This window comes from Limulus polyphemus, unplaced genomic scaffold, assembly GCF_000517525.1.
Source record: "Limulus polyphemus unplaced genomic scaffold, Limulus_polyphemus-2.1.2 Scaffold169, whole genome shotgun sequence".
NCBI classification, from domain to species: domain Eukaryota; kingdom Metazoa; phylum Arthropoda; class Merostomata; order Xiphosura; family Limulidae; genus Limulus; species Limulus polyphemus.
The window spans coordinates 628542-651227 of NW_013665779.1; the positions used below are offsets into that span (position 1 = coordinate 628542).

General features: G+C 33.8%; 1 protein-coding gene across 2 annotated transcripts in view; it reads left to right on the forward strand.

Annotated features, from left to right (window-relative positions):
• The window catches only part of LOC106477743 (cadherin-like and PC-esterase domain-containing protein 1), a 159058-nt gene that overhangs the window by 99636 nt on the left and 36736 nt on the right, over nucleotides 1-22686 (forward strand). For both annotated transcript variants that reach the window (XM_013938278.2, XM_022381502.1), the window contains exons 4-11: nucleotides 2762-2978; nucleotides 3847-3968; nucleotides 6419-6503; nucleotides 10190-10376; nucleotides 12400-12577; nucleotides 15550-15737; nucleotides 17282-17525; nucleotides 20085-20189. In XM_013938278.2, coding sequence (XP_013793732.2) covers nucleotides 2762-2978; nucleotides 3847-3968; nucleotides 6419-6503; nucleotides 10190-10376; nucleotides 12400-12577; nucleotides 15550-15737; nucleotides 17282-17525; nucleotides 20085-20189 — 1326 coding nt within the window. The remainder of the gene's footprint in view (nucleotides 1-2761; nucleotides 2979-3846; nucleotides 3969-6418; nucleotides 6504-10189; nucleotides 10377-12399; nucleotides 12578-15549; nucleotides 15738-17281; nucleotides 17526-20084; nucleotides 20190-22686) is intronic.

Genomic DNA, 22686 nt, shown 5'->3' on the forward strand with positions numbered 1-22686 from the left:
AGAGAGTTTGCGAGGCACCTAAACACCTTCTTTATGGAGTTTTCCCATATTCCTTAGATGTTTAGGTATTGTTTCATGAGAGACATACAATTTCAGGGTCACTTCACGAATGTGTTGCCTTGGTTTAGACTCAACAAGCGTCTTCACAGCATCAATATCAATTCCAACATGTCGGCCCCTGCCATCACAGTTTTAAGGCTAATGTCACCTGAACGACATTTACTGAACCATCGTTAGCACTTACGAACGTTCAAAACACTTCCATAAACTTCTTTGATATTCTTTGTGGCTACAGAGGCGTTATTTCCCTTCTTGTATTCAAACAGCATGACATGCCAAATGTGATATCTCATCGTGTACCATCACTATAAGGGATTAGAGTATACTAAACTTTACGCATTATACAGGCTACACTAACGTGACGTTTAGGTGGTTCGTTTAACTATTATACATGATGTACGTTTTCTCGGGAGTGGTTAGTGAATGTGTTCCAAAACGCGACATTAATTTATTGACGACCTAATAGTTATAGTACGTTAGACTTGATATAAGAGCATTACAATTATTAATAAAGCAAGGGAAAGACGTACATTTCCTATAAGAACGCATCAGAAATGCCTGAAACTTGCTGATACAAGTGCTTTTGTTCAGTGACCAAAATGTATATCCGCACAAATTATAGCTTTAAACATAATCCCTGTTCCTACAAAAGTCTCATAATTTACTATATGTACTTCCGCAGGGTCACCAAAAGTGTTCTGTTTCAATAGTAAATAAAATGAAGAGTAACAAACATTTTTATTTCTTGCTTTTGAAGTTGATATGTCATGCTGTGTTATAGCCTACAGAGTGCATAATTCTTCTCGTGATTCATGGCATGCTCACGTTACACTGACGTCACGGCAGTACAATTTGCAACTTTAAGGGTCCCTTATGTGATGTTATTTTAAAGTCTACTGACTGACTGACTGACAGACAGCACACTACTGTATGGAGGTGCGAGTAGTTAAAACAAGTGACCCCCTCCAAGCGGCCTTCGGCCCCCTTTCGGGGAAATTAGGAAGAATTCCAACGATCATCTAATACTCGGTGGAAGATTTAAATAGTTGAACGAACCCGATTTCAGTGAGCTTAAATTTTTGTGCTATAAAAAATTATTGGACTTTATTATTTCACGTAAAATCCCTTCAAGCGCACAAATTGTCTAAATAGTCTCCAAAGAAACCAGGCCGTGGCTAGATAACTAGACTGGCTAATTAATTATGGCGCCCTCAAAACGACTTTTCCTGCCAATGATAAAAATACATTTTAACACAATTTTTATCTTAAATGTCTGTAAACATTTGGTTTCAGTTTTAAACATTTAGGCTTTTTTAGGACTGTCGATCCAAGATTTGAAAACTACTGACCGAGCCAGGGCCCCCGGACCCTGGCGGTTCCGCCATCTATGATCTAATACAGGTCTAACTGACTTCTGAGCATTATAACGTTTGTAGAAGGAATAATGTAAAACACATTTTAAGTTTAAGTAAATGAATATTGATCATAAAAGGTTGTACATTTAATTTTTTGCTACAAAGGAACCACAAAAACCATAGTAACACATACAGATATAGATAAAAGTTATTGGTTAATCGACTGAATACCTTTATTAGAAGCCTTTTCAGTAACCCGTCTTAAGATGGCCAAGAGATCGTTTCATAGTGCTAGTGGATCACCATATATCACTGGGCTGGTCTTACGCTAACCAAGACACTGTTTTCAGTAAAGTACCCATGGATCATATATCATTGGGCTGGTCTCACGCTAACCAAGACACTGTGTTCAGTGCAATGCCCTTAGGTCACAGATCACTAGGCTAATTTTATCCTAACCAGAACACTTTTCACTGTATTTGTCGTGGATCATAGATCGCTAGGTTGGTTTTACGCTAACCACAATACTGTTTTTAGTGTAGGTTTTGTAGGTCATAGATCACTAGGCTGGTTTTACGCTAACCAGGACTCTGTTTTTAGTGTAGCTTTTGTAGGTCATAGATCACTAGGCTAGTTTTACGCTAACCAGGACGCTGTTTACAATGTAGTTTTCGTGGATAATAGATCACTATAGGCTTATGTTACGTTAAACAGTTGCTTTTGTGATATCTGAAAATGAATTGATTTATGCGCTACACAGTTGATTCTCAAACTGTGGGACGCATACTATGAGGGTACATGGAGCTAATGTCAGTTGTACGTGAAATAATGAATATTAAAATTATAAAATTCGTAATAAGCCCAACCTGAGCTTCCCGTGTACTTATTTATACACATTACTTTCCTAACTTATAAAGCCTGCAACCGCCTGCATAAACTCGATAGTGTGTTCTTCCCTTTAAGTTTACAAAATATCACACCAAATATTCTCCAATTGTGCCGAAAAATACAGTCAAATCCTTCCCATTAATGGATAAATGTTAGAAAATTAATTTTTACTACTAGGTTTTTTTTCGTGTGTTTGTATGTATGTATGTATATATGTATGTGTGTGCTTTAAGTAGGCCCGGGTTTGTACTTCTAAAGAAATATATACAGAAATTGGTACGCGAGTCTGAAAAGTTTGAGAATCTCTGCGTTTGGCTATAATGTCAAGTAACAACTATAACAAGTATGACTAGTAACAATCCACTGGAACTATGCCATTTTAACTTGTTTTGAACTTTGGAATTATCAATATAGTTTTCATTTTGTATGTGCGATGATCTTTTATAAACTTTACTCAGATTGAGAAGATGACTTTAGAAGTTTTACAAGTGAAACAAAAAATCGCCATTGTCCGCGGTCAGCGTAGTGTGATCGCCAGAGACCTTCCCCTCTACGAAAAAGCACTACAAATTACAAATTTTTTAGTTGCGCCACCTATATGGTACGAAGGAATAAAAGAAAATGTCAACAAAACCGTATGTTGTTCAGGAAGAAGTGCTTCTAATTACTATCAAGGTAATTATGCTAAACATAAGAAACAATAGGTATAAAAATTTTAAATATGTCAAAGTCTACAAAATGCCTACGTGCACGTAATAAACAATTTTTTCCCCATTTGTTGAAAAGTATAAAACGTAAATATGTTTTAACCCAATGAGAAAAACTTTATACTGTCATCGAAACTACTTAAATTAGAGGTATTCGGTATTTCTTTTCCTCAAATCTCAATATTAAAAAAATATAGTAAATGTTAAACATAATACCCGTTAACATAAAACTACTTGTATATTGAATAATTTCGAATAAGATTTTGAGAAGCATTCTTGTTATTCCCCAAAAAAATGTATACTATTTAAAGTGATGCTTGGATGGAGGTTGTTTTTTCTTCACGTTATTCATTTACGAATTTCAAGTTGGAGTTTGTTTTGTTTTTTGAAGTTAAGCACAAAGCTACACAATGGGCTATCTGTGCTCTGCCCACCACGGGTATCGAAATCCGGATTCTAGCGTTGTAAGTCCGCAGACATACCGCTGAGCTACTGGGGGGCTCAAGTTAGAGATGTGTAGATCCACCATTTCAGTTATTTTGTCACAAATCTTTGCTCAGGAGACCTTTCGTCCAACACTAGAACTCGCCAACAGGGCTGGGCCTGTAGCAGTCGAAAGTATAGCTGAAATCTAATTTGTATGCAGCACAATAAACTTAATACATGTAAAACGAAGCTGACGGAGCAACAGTAACTAATTAAGAGAAAATTGAAAAGTAAGAAACTGCAGCCAAGCATGATTTTAACTACTTTTATTATGCCTAAAACGTTCATTGTTGCCGAGATTAGGTGTTTTAGATCACTGCATTAAATACATATTGTTATTACATTACTAGAAGAATCCAAAAATCCCCGTACTTTGGGCTGGCAGCTGCTACTTTGTATGACGTTCAGCGTGAAAGACCTAACACATTGTTTAGATAGAAGAGATATTGAACAACTATCACAAACCCAAAAGGTGAGACTAATTTTAATATAATATTCTCCAGGTAATTCTATAGGTGATGTGTGAAAATTGCATTGCATTATTATATAATATTCAAAAGTATTCCTTCAGTTGCAAGAACACTTTCAATAAGTAGAAATAAACTTCCACTCTCTATTGGAAAGTTCTTTATAAAACAAAAGTGAGTTTCATCAAATACTTGTCCAACCTTGTTCTCACACGCATCTTGAAATTTGATTTATATTTTTACGCAATTTATGAATAGATATAGTAATAGTTTTAGAGGAAATATTTGTGTTTAAAGAGTATTCCAAAGACGTGAGCTCAGTTTATGCATAGCATGAAACAATAAACGTGTTTCAAATTACTTCTTTTGACTCACTAGTCAAATATTTGAAGCATTCGATTTAGAAGAATGGTATAATGTTTATAATTGGCTCTCCAGTACAAATACTAAAACGTTATAATGGATAATTCGTAACAAAAATTATTTCGGAGTGTCTGTTGGATTCGAATAATTAACATGAAGGACCGTAAACTTAACAAAAAAAAACCTATGTATGTTCCTTTACATCTTTAAATATGATATTATTTCTTAAAAAATAGTTTTTTTTTCTTAGTTGTGACTATTTGTGGAAATTTATAAAATTAATGCGTTTCTAAAGTCTAACCTTCACCTCAGATATTTTAACATATATATATTAGTGGAACGTGTAAAAAGTTGACAAAATATAAACCACATAGAACCACAGAGAATCGAATATCTGACCATCAAAATATACTCTTTCTAAAAGTTCTTTTAAAACTAAAAACCATTTCCAGCAATGTTGATATTGTGACTACCCACCACACCTTCAAAAGTTTTAGTTAGTAATCACTGTATATGCATTTATTAACAAAAGAACGGCTCCATAATATCCATCCTTCAAAAGTTTAAATTAAACATCCATGTTTTAGCGCTTGTTAACATAATTCTCAAACTCAACAATACATTGAATTTGTAAACAAAATTTTAGAAAATTACGAAGCAAATCTATTTGAAACTCAAATGAAAACAAAATATGTTCAGACATGTATTTTTTTAGTACATGTTACAGCTTTTACAGTAAGGAAGAATATTTTTTAAACAGATATGACGTTTCGATCGCTAGTGCATATCTTTTAACGGTAGATCGTGTTTACTATTAAAACTTGTGTAGTTGAGAATAATTGCACCAGCGATCGAAACGTCGTAACTGTTTAACAAATATTCTTCCTTTCTGTAAAAGCTGTAACTTGTACTAAACAAATACTGATAACCACTAAGTAAACTCAACCGATATTATTTTAAGCATGCTTATTATACGTATATTTTCTTAAATAAAAATACCATTTTTATTAGCATAAAACGACAAATAATACTCTGCAATTTGGCTTTTAAAAATTAATTTATTCTACAGCATAACTTGAAAATTATGCTTTAAAAATTTTGCAGTAGAAGATTTTTTAATTTTAACAACACATACATAGAAATTAATATACATTCGTAAGAGTTGTTTTTAATATGTCTTACACTTATAGTGGTTTTTTTTGCGTTTTCTTTTTCACTTCTTTTTATTAATATTCAGACCCAATTGACAGACAGACATCCGTTTTCTCAAATTATATTACTGTAAAGGGAAAAAACAGTGAAAATCACAAACACACAAAAAAACAATACTAAAGTTTCAATTCATGGAAAAATATTAGTGATTTTTTGGGGAAAGTTTTCTGATTCTAACTTAATTAAGGGAGTAATCGTGTATTTTCGGCACTTAAAGAATGGAGTGAGAAACATCGTACTTCGCCATCGTGTGAAAGAGTAATAAAACATACTATTTTATTAAAGCAAGGTGAACGTATGAAACAGGTTTTCGTAATCTCTTTTTTGTTTGTAATTCTAAAACAATATTACGATCGTTTGTGATTACAAAAGAAGAGGGCGTATTTTAAGCGACAATTTAAACGATTTGAATAGTCTCGACTAAGTGTTGTGGCTTTAAAATAATATAGTTGAGGTAGCATCTAATCGTAACAAGAACAGCGACTTGGAAAATAAAAATAAACAAGAAAAACTGAAAATACAACGCATTCAAGAAGAAACTTACACTGCTAAAAGCTACTTGTAAGAGATAAGGAAAGATTGTGCATCATTAGATAGTTTATTTTCAAACGTAACTTGTCGTACTTATTAGAATTACATTAATATGAATCATGAGACATTATTAAAGCTTTCATGCTGTGATAAGTTCCTTTGTTTAACGAGTTTGTTTGCTTGTGCAATTTCAGGGTGTGTCTTACGTTATTAAATTCACCGTATTTCTGTTTAAGGTGTTTTGTCATCATATTAAAGCTTGTTATAATCATGCACTGATATCAAATTACGCGGTTATGGCGTATAAAGTAGTTACTGGTGCACAGTTGTTTACGTTTCTACACAACAGATTAATCGTATACCCGGGATAAGAGGACGACTGTGGAAGAAAGAAGCGTTTTGCTCCACTATAATGAAAGGAAAACAGCTGTCAGGTGAGCCAATATTACAGATCATCACGCTGTGTTAGCGGTTAATTGGGAAACTTATATATGTTGAAATGTTTCCAGTGTTCGGTTGAATGTCTCATAATGAATAGAGTTTTCTCCATTACTGACGTTTGAACAATGTTAATGCAAATTAAGTAGTAACTAATTACCGAATCGGTTCTTAACGCTTCAAAAAATAATGTGACAACTTACTTACTTAAATTCAAAATGCTGATAAAGACTTCTGAACCGCACACAAACACAGAACACAAATAACAACTACATCAACATATACATCACAATATATTTATATTGATTGGGTATTTTATTATGACCCAGGAACATATATTTTAAGAGTACGTATTTTCATATGTAAAACGGACTGATTGTTTATGTATCAGAAGACTGAGCCCTATAAATGCAGAAATTAATAAGACCAAAGAACTTGCCGACTTTCAAAGGGGTGTGATAGTGAGTGCTCATCTAGAAGTTTTGTTATCAATAATCGTTTCCTTGACCAACTATCAACACTGGTAATCGAAAGGTAATACGTCTGTCACTAAGAAAAATTGTGACCGATAACTAAGCATCTGTGAGGAAACCTTACCACACTTACCGCCATAATTTTCTGTCGATACCTAATAGTAAACCAACTCCTCAAAAAAAAACACGTAAACGAATAAGACACCTTATAAAAGCTTCTGCAGGCTATACAACACTAATTTCAGGCTACTCTCGGGCGAAATATGGTTCTATCCGATATTACGCTTACACTACATACATGAATTAGGCTTTGCCGTAAAGCAACATATATATATATATATAGTGCATTAGTATATCTAACACACATACACACACACACATATATATATAATGCTATATAACTAGCGAACTTGGTAATACAAACTATAATCGCACTGGTTTTATAACTTCAAAAGAAATAAAATAGGGTTGGTTAAAGGAGTGAAGAACAAAGTTTGTCAATACGTATGCATTGGTGTGATAGAAATAATGTATACATATAGACGTCGGAGTTTCACAGTCGACGAGGAGCAACAGCTGATAAATTTATAAGTTTTGAAACACAATTTATCCAAAACGCAATAAATGTATCAAACTAAACTTAAATAGTTGTCCAACGCAGCAAAGATTATTTAACACCTACCACACGCGTAGCCCGGAATATTTTGATTTGGGTCCGAAAGAGTGAGTCATTCCGGACAGGTTTGGGTTATTTTACTTAGACAAAAAGAAGACATTTGGCATTGTTTTTGAGGTCTATGTCGCTGGACCAGACTCGTGACCTGACCCGAAACCATGAAAGTCAACATGGAGAAGATAGCTTGTAAATGAAAAGTAAAATTATGTAGCAATGAAACACGCTTGAAGTGTTGTAGATGTGGTTGGAAATGTGATGGAAAAGTGTAGAGATTTAGCTAAACTGTGGTCCAGATCCGATGAGGGAAAACCTTATTCGAAGATATCCCAATCGATTTAACATACCAGCTGAATCGGAGATTCGTCAACTGGTTATTGAATTAACAGTGAAATGTTAAAAAATGGCATAGTAGTATCGTTATCTTCAAAAAGCGATTGGAATTATAGATAAGAAATCATTAGTTGCAATATTTTGTAAACCTAACAGCACAGTAAAGCTTTAAAATACAGTGTTGAAGCTGAAGTAGATGCACGACGCATTACAAGATTATTTCTAGCGATTCTCAAATTAAAAATGCCATCTCCGCAATGAAGAGTAACTATAAGGATGGTATAATGCCCAGGGTGGTACCACCTTAGTATAATCCATATAGATTTTATCATGCCATATATGCATTAATATTTAGTTGTTGTTTTGGTTTGTTTGCTTTCGTTTTAGAAGTTGTATCGAGCTTTATTGAACGAGATCTGTCGAAATAAAATAAATCACCGGTTTACGGAATGACACACCTCTGTTGACCATCTTAGGCTCAGAACTAATAGATGCTGGGCTGGCTCGTGTTAAAACTGGTTGTTGTTTTGTTAACTAAACACTTAAGTTGTGGTAGCGGTTTGTTATAAATAAAAAGTTTTACAACCAATAAACAATAAAGATAATGCCGTGGTTCACAACCAATGAACGTTTTATGTGAAAAGAATGAACCGTTTTACAATCTAGTAACCTCTTTAGAAGAAAAGAACAGCTAAGTACTATACCTGGTTGTAGATTTTTTTCTTTTCCTTTACAAGAATCAATACTTGCGAAACTTAATACGATACTATTTATTTGGCTTTAGTACGAACCATCACTTGCATGACTGTTCTATCTTAATTTCTTAGTAAAAATGCAGTAGTCATCATCTTTCTTTGACTTTTATACGGTTTTTAAACATGATGGATTTACCCAGTGGCCCCCAAATCAACTATATGTATTTCGATATTGTGTAAGTAGAGTAGCTTACCTCACCTTTCTTCAGATCTTCTAACAAACCCATTGTGTTCAAGTTCCTATATGCTACAAAACGTAAATTGTGCTAGCAACAATCAACCCATCGTGACCATGACATACAGTTGAGGTAACTTTGAATTGAGTATATGGTGACACGGTTTATTGGTAGTTGACACTGAGATTGAGTCCCACAAGTAATTGAATATGAAGCCCATTATTTAGCATTTAACCTGAAGTAAAATATTAATTGATATATACATAGAAACAGGTGTTTGATAAAGCTGAATGTAATTGAAATATCACTCCTTGCTCACAACATCTACATCTGCGACTGGAAAATTAATTTTTAACTACATTTACTGGGCGTTGAAATTCACAAAATGAACTAATGGTGGATGATTTGAATTTCAAGAGGATTTGTTTAAACTATTTAATCCATTATGGAGAGAACTTCATTAACAGAATGCAAATTCACACTTTTAGATCGATATTTTAATTTCTATCAGGTGTAAGTTCGGAGATTAGCTTTGGAACATTACATTCGCTATATTATCTAGATTACAGCAATGACTTAAATCCGGGTGTATTGAAATCCAATTAACACTTTGGTGCATACTCACTGCCTCTATTTGCAAGTTAAATTACTTTTAGTTGGAAAACAGAAAGACATTAACGAAAACTATTGTTCACTAACATCAACTTGAAGCGGAAGTGAATTTCGTGAAAACCTAAAACCAAATAAGTCTCAGAAACAAAAAGGAAGAAAATTTTAATACTAACTTGTTTAGCCTAACTTTCGGAAATCGAATGTTATTATCCATTCGTAGATTTTAATTATTATTTTTTTAAGTATTAACTCAAAATGTTATCATCTATCCTGGTAACTATCCTATAGCCTGTAGTCAATGTAGTGGATAACAACTGCGCATTGTATGATGTGAAGCAGATCTAAGTTGGTACATTTTGATTATCACGTATTGTTTAACTCGCGTGTTAAATATGACAGTCAAAGGATATTTTCTTACTTTTAAATTTTTTTTGCTGTAATGTTCAAGTGCAATGCAAGTAAATCACAACATTCGGACGTTACGTGTAGCGCAACGATCGTAGCCCCCGGATACTCTATTTCACGCATTTTTTGCTAGTATTTGTTTTATAAACTACAGACTTTTCCATGGTATGATTCTTTAAAGATGTAGTCTCTGGTAAAATTGGTATAACCATTTAATATTTCTAATCTCTGGAAATTCTAAATTGCTCCTTCTAGCCACCCTGCGGAAGCAACCGGTACCACTCTGTTTTTCTCTGCCGGAACAGCGTCACCAGTTTCAAGAAGTAGCGCACGCATTCGGGACTTCCGCCCAGTGGATATTAAAATCTGTATCTTCAGTTGAAAAAAGCGGCCCAAAGCTTTTGGACATTTTCACGTTAGAAGGCCAGCAAGAACTTTTAAAGTAGGCAGTGAAGTTTCATAACATTTATCATTAAAAGATACGTATAACCAATAGCTTACCCCTATTGGTAAAGATTCTGGTTTTAATTTATTGGACTAATAATTGCCGTAGTTATTTAAATAAAATATAACACGTCATATAATTGTCTTCTTGCTATAAAAGTTGCAAATTTTACATTCTTCACTAATTTATAGAAGTTATATTTTGATAAGACTAACCTTCCTTCTTTCTAATACCCGTAATTAGGAGTAGAGTTTTAGCTTTAATGGACTAGTTTATGTCTGTTGCTAGAGTAGTCCCACTCTGGGCCCGGCTTGGCCAGATGGTTAGGGCGCTCGACTCGCACTCTGAGGGTTCGAATCCCTGTCACACCAAACATGCTCGCCTTTTCAGCCGTGGGGGCGTTATAATGTGATGGTCAACACCACTATTTGTTGGTAAAAGAGTAGCCCAAGAGTTGGCGGTGGGTGGTGATGACTAGCTGCCTTCCCTCTAGTCTTAAACTGCTAAATTAGGGACGGCTAGCGCAGATAGCCCTCGTGTAGCTTTGCGCGAAATTCAAAACAAAACAAATAGCCCCACTCTAGAAAGAGACAGAAGTAGTCCAGTAAAGCCAAAACTCTGCTATGTCGACACTGAAATGTTATTAAGAGTTTTCAAATGATTATTTCCCACATTTCTACAATTGTAGCTGCGCAAAGAAATGTCATCATTATTCTCATCTCTTTTTTTACAAATTGAAATTCTATGTATTACATCTAAAAAGAAAAATTTTAGCTGGAAAACTCATTAGCCTTTCCTCGAAACGTTGCTTTTTTTTCTTATTTAGTCTACAAGTTGTAGGGTATCATTTCCACTTATTTAACTAGTAACTGCAAAACCTTATGTGGTGCGTACTCTATTTTAAGTATCTATTCAATTACTGAATTTGTTGATTAAATATTTACAATCCAGATAGAATTAAGCCATACACGCATGTTAGATAATTGTTATTTGGCACCTTACTAAAGCACTAAAGCTCAAGGAGTTAGTAAATATCAATATGTTATAATTAAGTATCAAAACAATGCACGTGTATTAAACTGGTTAAAGTACAAAAAAAAACATATTTCAAAGAACTTTCTTTCCCTTCCATCTAGATGTAAGGACTCTTGAAAGATAACTTACACATACAATGCATAAAAAGGGGACACACAATAACAAACGAATTGTTCCCTGCCTTGAAATTCGTTATAAAATTACATATTTTACAACGTTTTGGCATCTTAAAGACTCTTCATCATTAATAATCTACCTAGCCTAAAATACAACTTCTGGTTCTATTTTTTTTTCAGTTTCCTTTTTTACTTTCTTACCTTAATCATAACCTGAACTAAATCCGCTTTACTGGTCGAAATACTTAGACCCAAACAAAAAATAAAAAAGAAAGAGAGTTAAATATCCCTATTTTTCCCGACTTTGTAACTGTAACCATAACAGCATAATCCATCTAACATTTGTGAAGTATATTTTTAGTGATTTCAAATATATTAAATAACCTCAGAAAAATCTCTAACATTATGATCGGGTAATACTCTTTTCCAACAACAATTGGTATCAAGTTTTCCGAAGGGTACAAGTGTTCTACGTCAGCATACTCCATACAACTTCGTCAAGATGACGAACTTGGAGTTCGATACACTTTAAACGGCAATCCAAAGACTGTACTTTTTTCCATCAAGTATTATAATACTTAATTGGTGTGTCGCTATATTTAAACTTGTTGAAATTCCTTGTAATTCATGCTGAGTGACCATTGTTATATGTTAGTGGTGTCAATATACTTTTGGCAAAACACTGTTTATAATATAAGCTAAGTTCTTGTTTAACTTATAACTGTTTAGGTATTTTGAACATTTAATTAACCTACATTTTTTCATTATTTCAATACATTGTTTATGTTTCACTTTATGTGAAAATAATTAAGTCTAATACATCTATATGTAGACAAAAAAGGAGAATTTGTTTTAAATTTTACTTACAGCACTGAACGTCGGAGGGCTATAGTCCAGCAGGTTGTTCCTAATCAGCTTAAAGTATTTGGACAGCCAATCAGCTTACGCCTTTACGTATTGGTGACGTCACTATCACCGCTTCGAGCTTATTTACATTCAGAAGGTCTTGTGTATCATCGTTATGGCTCTTCTCGAAGCTTTCGAAAAGTAAGGGGTAGATAAAATAATAAGTCAAATGTGGAAACACATAAGCGATACACATAGAAGTGTCATAAACAACGAGTAATAGCATCTACATGGTAATGTATTAATGCTACAAAACTTTATTTCAGAAAATACGAAAGAAAAGCGAATGAATTGTACAATGCACTAATATTTTGTATGCGCGTCTTTTGCTTAAATAGTGCATTGTACTTTCTTTTCTTGCAACAATACAATTAATCAACGTGTAATTGTGAACTATTGTTCCAAAAATCATTGTTTACTCACCACAATTCAGCCAAGTTATTTCTAGGTTTTTACAGCCCATACAGCCTTGAGAATGTATATACCGAAACTTTGTGAAAACCAAGCCATAATTATGAATGTTCCAGCAGCTTCTTTACCGTCAAGACATAACTTCACCACAATTGCTGTGTGCTAGGGGTCATTGCCTTACTGTAAGATGAATCCCTCACCTGACAAGCCGTGTTCTTTCGGGAATGGCATGATGGATCAAAGTCTACCATTACGTTTCAACGGTCAAATTTGTAATGTTCTCCCACCATGCTTCACTGTATATATATATTAATTATACATTGACTATGACGATTCCCCACCATGTTTCACTGTATATACACTATACATTGACTTTGATGGTCCTCCCACCATTCTTCACTGTATATAACTTATGAATATGATGATCTCCACCCTACTTCACTGTATATATACTATACATTGACACTGATAACGTTTTCACTCAATAGACTGTCATTGACCGTTGACGAATAATTCAGACTTCGATTCATCTCTTAAGACCACACGTCTCCAACTTTGTTTATGCTCTGATGCCTATTTTAATCTTGTAGTGTGGTTGTGTCTTCTCAGTAGAGGTTTCCGAGTAGCTACACGTCCATTGATACCGCTTAGTGCTAATGTATATCTTACTGTTCTCGAGAAAACATCCATACCTTTGATTACAGCAAGGTTATTGGAAAAATATCTACTAGATTGACGTCTGTCTCATACCCTGAAATACTTAAAATCACTTTTGGAAATTTTTATTTTTATACCTCGACCACTTCTATTATTAATAGTACCACTTTCACGTACCCTTTTATTGAAACACGTGTCGCACATTGATCATTCAAAACTAATTTCTTCACGCCTGTCATGCTGCATTTCAGTCCAGGAAGTCATGACTGATTTCATATGACTGCTCTTGGCTTTGTGTACATTCATAAGCTTCATACTGGTGCAGCAATTTCTGATTGGTTTATATGACAACCAATACCAGAGTGAACTTTCGGCACGAGATAGTACTCTGGTACATTTCTTACTCACACGATAAAGGAACGGCATTCCCCTAGTATTTACTTTAATATTTTATTCCCCGACGTTTCCATGATTATTTTCAATAAGTTTCTATAATTAGTCCTTAAACTTCGGAAAAAAGAACTTGAAACAATAGGAAATGAGAAAAACCGACTGACTTGAATTCTTAAATATACCACCAAACAATGATACTAAAAATATTTTTATGAAGAAATTCAAACTCTAAACTCAGAAATATGGTTTCAAAAACTTAGGCTGAAACTTAACTTTCGTAAAAGTTAAGAAGGAGATGATTTACATGATTATAACTAATTTGACATCTCGAATGTTTCATGTTTTAAACCCTTAGTTCACTGAACCAGATCTTCTGCCTGGCTGATAGGTATGAGTCATTATCTTAAACCAGTTTTTAGAAATAAATCTATGTGTGTTCACTTATAACTTGGCGAATCTCTGGACTGGTATCATGAAATCCAGCATGTACCTTTAGGGTTCCTCGGGAAGTGGCGTATGAGAGTAAGCGTTCGGATCTGACCCTTCTATGTCTTCTCGTGCATTGATGTATGCTAGCTAGTTCATCCAAATTGGATAGCTAGAAAACAGTGTACTACGAGTAGTTTTTAATAGTTATCGTAGTGTCTAATATATAATGTTGTTCAACTGTCTGTGTGATGTCACAAGTTTTTGTGAAGACCGATTGCACTAATTTCGATTATATTTGGTAGTGGAACTCGGGTGGACCTCCGCAAGTGATAGAATTAAAATGGATGAGCCTTTAGAAAATCAATTTGAGTATAACGACGATGTCAGTTTTGATGCCTTACTTCCGTAGTTGAGAGCTCAGCTGAGCAATGAGGTCGTTATAAGATACTTGAAGTCAACACTCAAAGAATGTGACATTTAATGCCACTTTGTATCGGAATAACGATTCTTATATTATAGCTGAAAACACAAGCGGCGACAAAGATTTGAATTGGTGGTGGGGGGGGGGGGGCATCGACGATTGAGGCACCTTATCTGCTATGTTGCAACAGCGACTTTCCCTGATTATTATACACAACTCTCTATTCCCCATTGAAAGGGGCACTTCACTATCTGCTAAAATGTTGGGGGCACGTGCACCCTGGTTCCGCCGCCTATGGTTGAAAATAGTGGAAGTGTGTCAGGCCACGCTCATTTATAGTATTACTTTTTACGTCCATCATTGCTGGATACATTTACTAGTTTCAGATAAATCAAAGTTATTCAGGGATATCACGATAAGATTCGTTTTTATCTTACAATAATAAGTAGCAATTAAGTATAATATTTCAGATAAATTTTGTATATGTATATCAACCAATCGTTGTTATAAATAAAGTATAGATGTCCCACTCCAAAACGTAGGGTTCTGAATATTTAGAAACCAGCTTATTTCTTGTTTCAAATTTAGTGGGATGTGTTATTGTATAACATTTATTATTCACTTCGTGATTAGTTATATTAAAGTTTAGAGTCGTTAGACAGAAGTACGAAAATTAAGTGCACAACAACTGCAAATATTCAATGTTTCTTTTTATTTCTAGAAAGCTTCTAGAAATTGTGTTTGTAAATCTTCAGAGCAAGTTTTAGTTGTTTTTTTCTGATTTATAGTATTTTTCTCACAGATCTCAGGGAGATTATGGAGTCTATCTCAGTTTTGGTATTTCGTCGCACGGAACCACGGTATGCAAACCGTTAAATTAACTCTAAACAATCTTCACGATGCCATAACAAAGACTTTGTTATTGACTGACGTCCTAATTGCGTCATCGTCAACAACTAGTGGTCAAACGGATGGACTGAACTCAATAAGGTCTGTTTGACGTTGCTTTTAGCATGCGAAAATCAACAGTTAATCGTAATACATAGTAACTACATTAATGAATATAATAATTATATGGAAAAATGCTAATTAGTTTAGTTGTGAGAATAAAAGCTAAGTATGCTGGCGAAAATAAACCATTTCAGAATTAAATTTCGTTTAATGTAAAGAATGATTTTAAGTCACGAGAAAATATCGGTGTTTCGTAAGGGCCTAAAATGGCCCATACCATATTTAGACAAACAATTACACAATTATAGTAACAGATATAACAAATCTCTTAAGACGTATTATATTCTATGTGATAATCCAAAATGTAATGGATCGATATCATACTCATTGTATTTTTTCTGTGTCTTATATATACATACATTGATAAATCCGATATTATATATCTTGAATATTCTAAGCTAGTCGAACGTCGCGAGACATATTGGGATTATGACCGAAAATACCGTTCACAGCGAAGGTACTCAACTGATGAAACAATACATTCTAATCTTTATAAACAGAAACGTAAGAAAAGTATATCTGATTAGCTATACTGATGGCCAGGCTGATTTTTAGCTACGCTCTAAGTACATAGCCTACTCTGATCGGAAGTTTTATGTAACTAGACTAACCCTCTAGTGAATCTACAGTATTTTCGTTTGGTCATCAATATTATATGCACTACTCTTGCCAACAGAATCCCAGTCATGATCAGTAACATTAAGCACAACTTCCTTCTGTTGCACTCGAAGAGGTACAGATGACAATAGAAGCATAAGTACTATAAAACAACTACGACACGAACACAGCATCACACTGTCACAAAGCGATCCATGGAAGTACAGGGAGTAGACCTTCCATTTCTCCATGGAGTATGGAGTCGACACTCGCTACAAACTAACGACTCCAAACGCACAAAATTCCTAGTAAGCATCAATTCCAACTTCCAAGTAACGCCATTTTTGTTTATTCCCGATATATATAAAAGCACAGTTTTGGAGCATATTACCATCAACGTGGCATGCACAACAAAATGTATTGCCATTTGTTATGACAGATAACGTGTTAAAATTAACCACGAGCGTTTAAAATTCTCAAATCAAAATTGTGATCCCTATTCTTCCCGAAACTCACATCTTCTAATGTTAGTTTTTAAATTACTGACTATGCTTCGCGAAGTTGCTAAAATTAAAAAAAATCACGTAATAAATCAGATAGCTCAAAAATATCTTAAACAGTTTACGTTTATCAAAAGTTCTGTGTTCACCGAACCACGTATAGCAAATGTTTTTACTTTATTTTGAAATAAAACATGATATTGTAATCGTTTAATAAGAATAAGCCCACGAAATAAATATACGATATTGATATATTAATTTCAAGTTTATTTTAGAATAATATATTACTAGAAATGGTATATGCGAGTCATCTTTAAGCACTTAATGGTGATTTGAATTTACAGAGCAGATCTCATTTTCTTCATTTTGCTGACTAAATAAGTGAAAAAAACATAATGGTCCTTCATAATTAATGTGTTAACTTAGGTGTCGCCAGTGTTTCCAGCTTATGGGATTTGACGTCATTATGAATGGGTCATTTTACCCATTTATTACGGAAATCAATGGCCAGCCAAATTTACAAGAATCCCGAAATCAGGAAGGATGGGTAGCCAGTCGGGTAAAAAATGCTGTTGTCACAGATACCATAAAGATATTGTTTACCCCTCATTCTGTAGCTAAAGATGTTTCTGAGGCTTTGGAAGAAGTTGGAGAGGAAATCGGAGTGATGGTAGGTCTCTCAGTATATAATTTTTGTTTTGCCGAAGAAATTAACCTGGAAGAAAAGTTAAGATATATAAATATAATAAAAAAACAAACTATTGGCTCTGAAAACGTCGTTGTGACATCAGTGATGTTAAATGTGTCATCAAATTGAGTTGGATAAGCAGCTTAGCACATATATATGAAGACGCAGGTTCTTTTCGCATTTTTATTGTGCTGAAATTTACTTGTAGTAGAAATATGATAATTGTATTAACTTCTTCAAGTATTGTTTCTCTCAGAAACATGAAAATTTAAAACGATGAACCTTGAAGTGTATATGTAATACCTCATTTCCTGTTTTTTGGAAACTGATTAGAGTTGAGCACCTGAAATTTTTAATTACAAATCCGTTATTCCTTGTTAAAAATAAACCTGTTTTCAGAAACCTAAAGAAAAGGTTGGATTTCGCTTTGCTGTTTGCGACTTACATGTCTAAGTGAACTTTATGCTTTGGCTAACACCACAACAAACACACACTACAGTTTGAATTCAAAGTATTTCTACAAACACTCTGTGACGTCAATTCAAACACTTCTCTGACTGGTTAACGTAAGGCAACAGGGCAATCGAATTGCATGTACATTGTATAAGAAAAGTTAAGAATTTATTAACATCAAGGATTTTTCGTATAAAAGTCTGTTTCCTATTGAAATGATTGACAAAACACTTTGTGAATACTTAAATTAGAAAAACCTGTGTAATATTATTCCAATTGAAGTGTCTAAATATTATGTTGTTTTTGTTTTGCCTTTTATGGTTAAATACTCCTTAGTTATTAAGAATCAACTAAGACAAGCTATTCGTAGGTTACACACACAAGTACAATTAAAGTGTTTTCAAACCTAATTGTCACCTATAACTTTTTTTTCAAATCTAAGGACCATGTTTTCCTATCTTACAATTGTCGTTAATATTTTACAATATCATTTTTCAAGCTGTCAGTAAGATTATATTGGCTCTACCAAAAGAAAACTAATAACATGTATGAAAGAACACACTGATTTCAGATCACCCACCAAATATAGTATAGTTGAACATAGTCGTCACCTCCAATATGTTTAGCTAGGGCTAAAGATGAAAGAAGCCTCCCTATTAAAGTCGTCTGATTCACAAACTAATGCCCGAGATCGATTTCGTTAATTCGTCAGGAAGAAACCTTCCATTATGCCTTAACAAACATTAGAAACCTTTGCAATTCTGTTTCAAGCTGTATTCACAAGTATCTAGCATTCGAACCCGTGATTCTTTTTTAAGATGACATTGTTCTTGCTAGCTAAACTAGTGCATTATGGATATCTCGTTTCGTTGATTATATGTATCAAGAGCGAAATACGGCAGAATTCTCAAGCTCATACTTCGCTTACAGTTACTTTTTTTGAGAGTGCCTATCTAGTTGTTTTCTTCTTTTGATTTACGTACTTGGGCACCAACTAAATTCCCACACTTTAAATCTATAATGTTAATGAACAAATAAATTATAAAATATTTTTCAAGACAGACACACACGTATACTAATATATGCAATCTATGAAGTTGCTAGCTTTGAAGGAGTAAATGAAATCAACTATATTTCTCCTCAGCCTAAATCAAGTATATTTCTCCTCACACTTCAAATTACAGTGTTTACAATGTGGTATTTATATATAGGCACAAAATATTTTATAATATTGTATTATATAAGCATTATTAAACGGATATTTACAAATATGAAATTGTGTGCCCTCATAAAAATTGTTTAACACACATTTAATACATTTAAAGTTACGATATAGCTTAAGAAAATGCACAGTGGATGTTTTATTTTAAATGGCTAGTATCTGTGAAATTGGGATTTGAAGCTTGGGGATTATATAAATGCAAAGACCATTACAATAAACCTGTTTTTTAACAAACGAATAGGTTTCTGAGAAAGTCTGATTAAGAATAAAATTATTGTTTGCTTGACACAGCATCAGTGTAAAAAGACATGTCCTATTAACCTATGTTAATGTGTCTAGATTTGTTTGGGCGTACTGTTCTTAAAATAATTTTAAAATCCTGAAAATACAAGTCTGTTTAAAACGCCAACTTCAAAATAAATTATTTATAACCCTAATGACTATCATTTCATACAAGATTTGCTCCCAAATTTAATACTCCTCTTAAACAGAATCTATACTAAAAGTTGGGTTATTTAGTAGTGTTTGATAGATTTAGTATTTCATTTCACACAGGATATATATTAAATGGGTTAATATTTTATTTCACACAGGATTTATACTACATTTATCTAATGTTTAATATAACGCAGGATCTATAATAAATGGATCTAAGATTTTATTTCACACAAAAAATACGACATCACACGCATCTTGGACAAAATAATGTTTTACCAGTCTTGCACTCAGCAGGAAAGTACATTATGTCTTCCACAGTACAATGCATGCGTGTGTTTATAAATGTGAAATATATGCAAGATGCACGAAAATTTTACTTAGAATTCAACAAAAAATTTATCTTCTGGCTGATTTTTATGTATTTATAGGGCCTTAACTGCTTGATAAGTCACGAAGTATGTCTGAACCGGCAGGATTTACAGATTTTGTTGGATGGACGGCGGGAGACATTGAACCTGCGGGGCTTTCAGCAAGTAAGAAAAATGCCGTTCTTTCACTGCAAATTAAAATGAAAATTGTTTATGTATAGGTTCCGAAAAGAAAAAAATGACTTAATGTGTTCTTTTGTTCGATAAAAAATAATATAATTGTCTGGCAATTGAGAAGCCGAGTTTCATTTCTTCAATTTTTTTTATCATTTCCTTATCTATTACCCTCCAGTATTCGTCACATTGTGTTTTGTCTTTGTAAAAAGCATACATCACTTGTTGGCTCGGTCCATTTGTTCCCCGAGAACTTCTGTAATAGTGAACGACGTCTAAAACCAAAGTTGTGTAACATTCGCTCACCAGAGTTCCCTCGGGGTGTTCATTTTGCTGACTGGACTATTATTTCCAACAGACAGATACAAATAATTCACCACAAGCCATTTCAGCCAACTCACTTTGTCTTTACAGACATAAAAACGTTAATTCGCCTCACTTAAACTGATAGGCAAACCTGAAAATGATCACATTTTTAAACAAGAGAGATTTATGTACAATTAATTTACACTATATATTATAAATATAAATTATATATTTTGTGATATTAAATGATTAAGAATTGATCAATTTCATTTGCTTATTTGCGTCTTTTTTTTTACGAAAGGGCAGGGCTTTAACAATGTTATGTATTTGAAAGAATGGTGTTATCTATGTGAATGTGTTTATGTGTTTGGCTTAAAACTTATGCTTGCTTCTGTTTTTTGTAAAAAAAAAGAAAGAAAAAAGTATATTACCTTCTAAGCACTTAATATTTTTTGGCTTATTGTCTGTTGTATTTGTCTTAAACTGATCCTGCTCTGAAAGAGTTAAGTCACGGCTTAACACCAGTAGAAACAGAATTCCCCCAGATCGCAATGTTCTCGTTTGTTGATACTGTTTTTATTACCATTTCAAATAATTGATCAGTAGATTAAAATATTTCAGGAAAAGATTAAACAAGCATTTTAACATTAACATTGATTGCGATAATTTGAAATATTCGATGTCAGGTTTCACAAACTGGAACTTAAGTTTATTTTTGTTTATTTGTTGCAATATATAATCATACTTTACTGATATAAATGAAACTTTAGATATATTTCACTTTGTTTGCTAATGAGATATATATTTCCCACGAACAGACAGCCCACATCTCATCCCGTTAGACTCCCGGCTCCTCATTAAAAGACCGTTGCTTTACAATTGCCTGTAAACAAACGAAACGATCTTCTAAACCCGGCTTTATTCAATGTTATATAAACCTTTAAATATCATACTTAGATATCTCATTTGACTCTCGTTTATTATAATTCTTAATAGAAACTAGGCTCTTAATCGAATAAAACTGACTGATGGCTCAATTTTTCAGTCCTCGAAGAGCAACTAGCAAGCAGAAATAAAACGACTCAGGCTAAAGTACTCACACCACACTAACTGGATTCTTATTCTTTGAAGCAGACCACTGTTTGTCAATCGTAAAAGTTCTTTATTTGTCATATTTTTGTAGGCTTTGTTCGAGTTGGTTTCACTTTTATCTCCTTGCTTACTATAGGAGCGTTTGTTTCTTTTATATTTCGCGCAAAGCTATACGAGGACTATCTGTGCTAACAGTCCCTAATTTAGTATTGAAAGACTAGAGAGAAAGCAGCTATTCATCACCACCAACCGCCAACTCTTGGGTTACTCTTTTACCAACAAATAGTGGGATTGACCATCACATTATAACGCCTCCACGGCTGAAAGGGCGAGCATGTTTGGTGGGACGGGGATTCGAACCCGCTGCCCTGAGATTACGAATCAAGCGCCCTAACCATCTGGCCATGCCGGGCCTATAGGAGTGTAACCCACGCCATTTCTATTTCCAAGAACAGTGTGGGTATACTTTGATAACGGTGTTTTGGTTGTTGTTGTTTTTTTACGATGAATCCAATGATTATGTGGTTTGCAAAGCCTTTTTCAATAAAATATTATGAAGAATGGTATTCCGTCAAGTTTCCCATTGTTCTTCTGGTTACTGAGAACAGAAAATTCTAGGTCGCGAAAGGGCTAATTTGAAAGCTTACTGCATCAGTCATATGAACAAATAGATCCTTATTTTGGTTTTTCAGTAGTTATCGTATTCTGCATCAGTCATATGAACAAGTACATCCTTATTTTGGTTTTTCAGTAGTTATCGTATTCTGCATCAGTCATATGAACAAGTACATCCTTATTTTGGTTTATCAGTAGTTATCGTATTCTGCATCAGTCATATGAACAAGTACATCCTTATTTTAGTTTATAAGTAGTTATCGTATTCTGCATCAGTCATATGAACAAATAGATTCTTATTTTGGTTTAGCAGTAGTTATCGTATTCTGCATCAGTCATATGAACAAATAGATCCTTATTTTGGTTTAGCAGTAGTTATCGTATTCTGCATCAGTCATATGAACAAATATATCCTTATTTTGGTTGATCAGTAGTTATCGTATTCTGCATCAGTCATATGAACAAATATATCCTT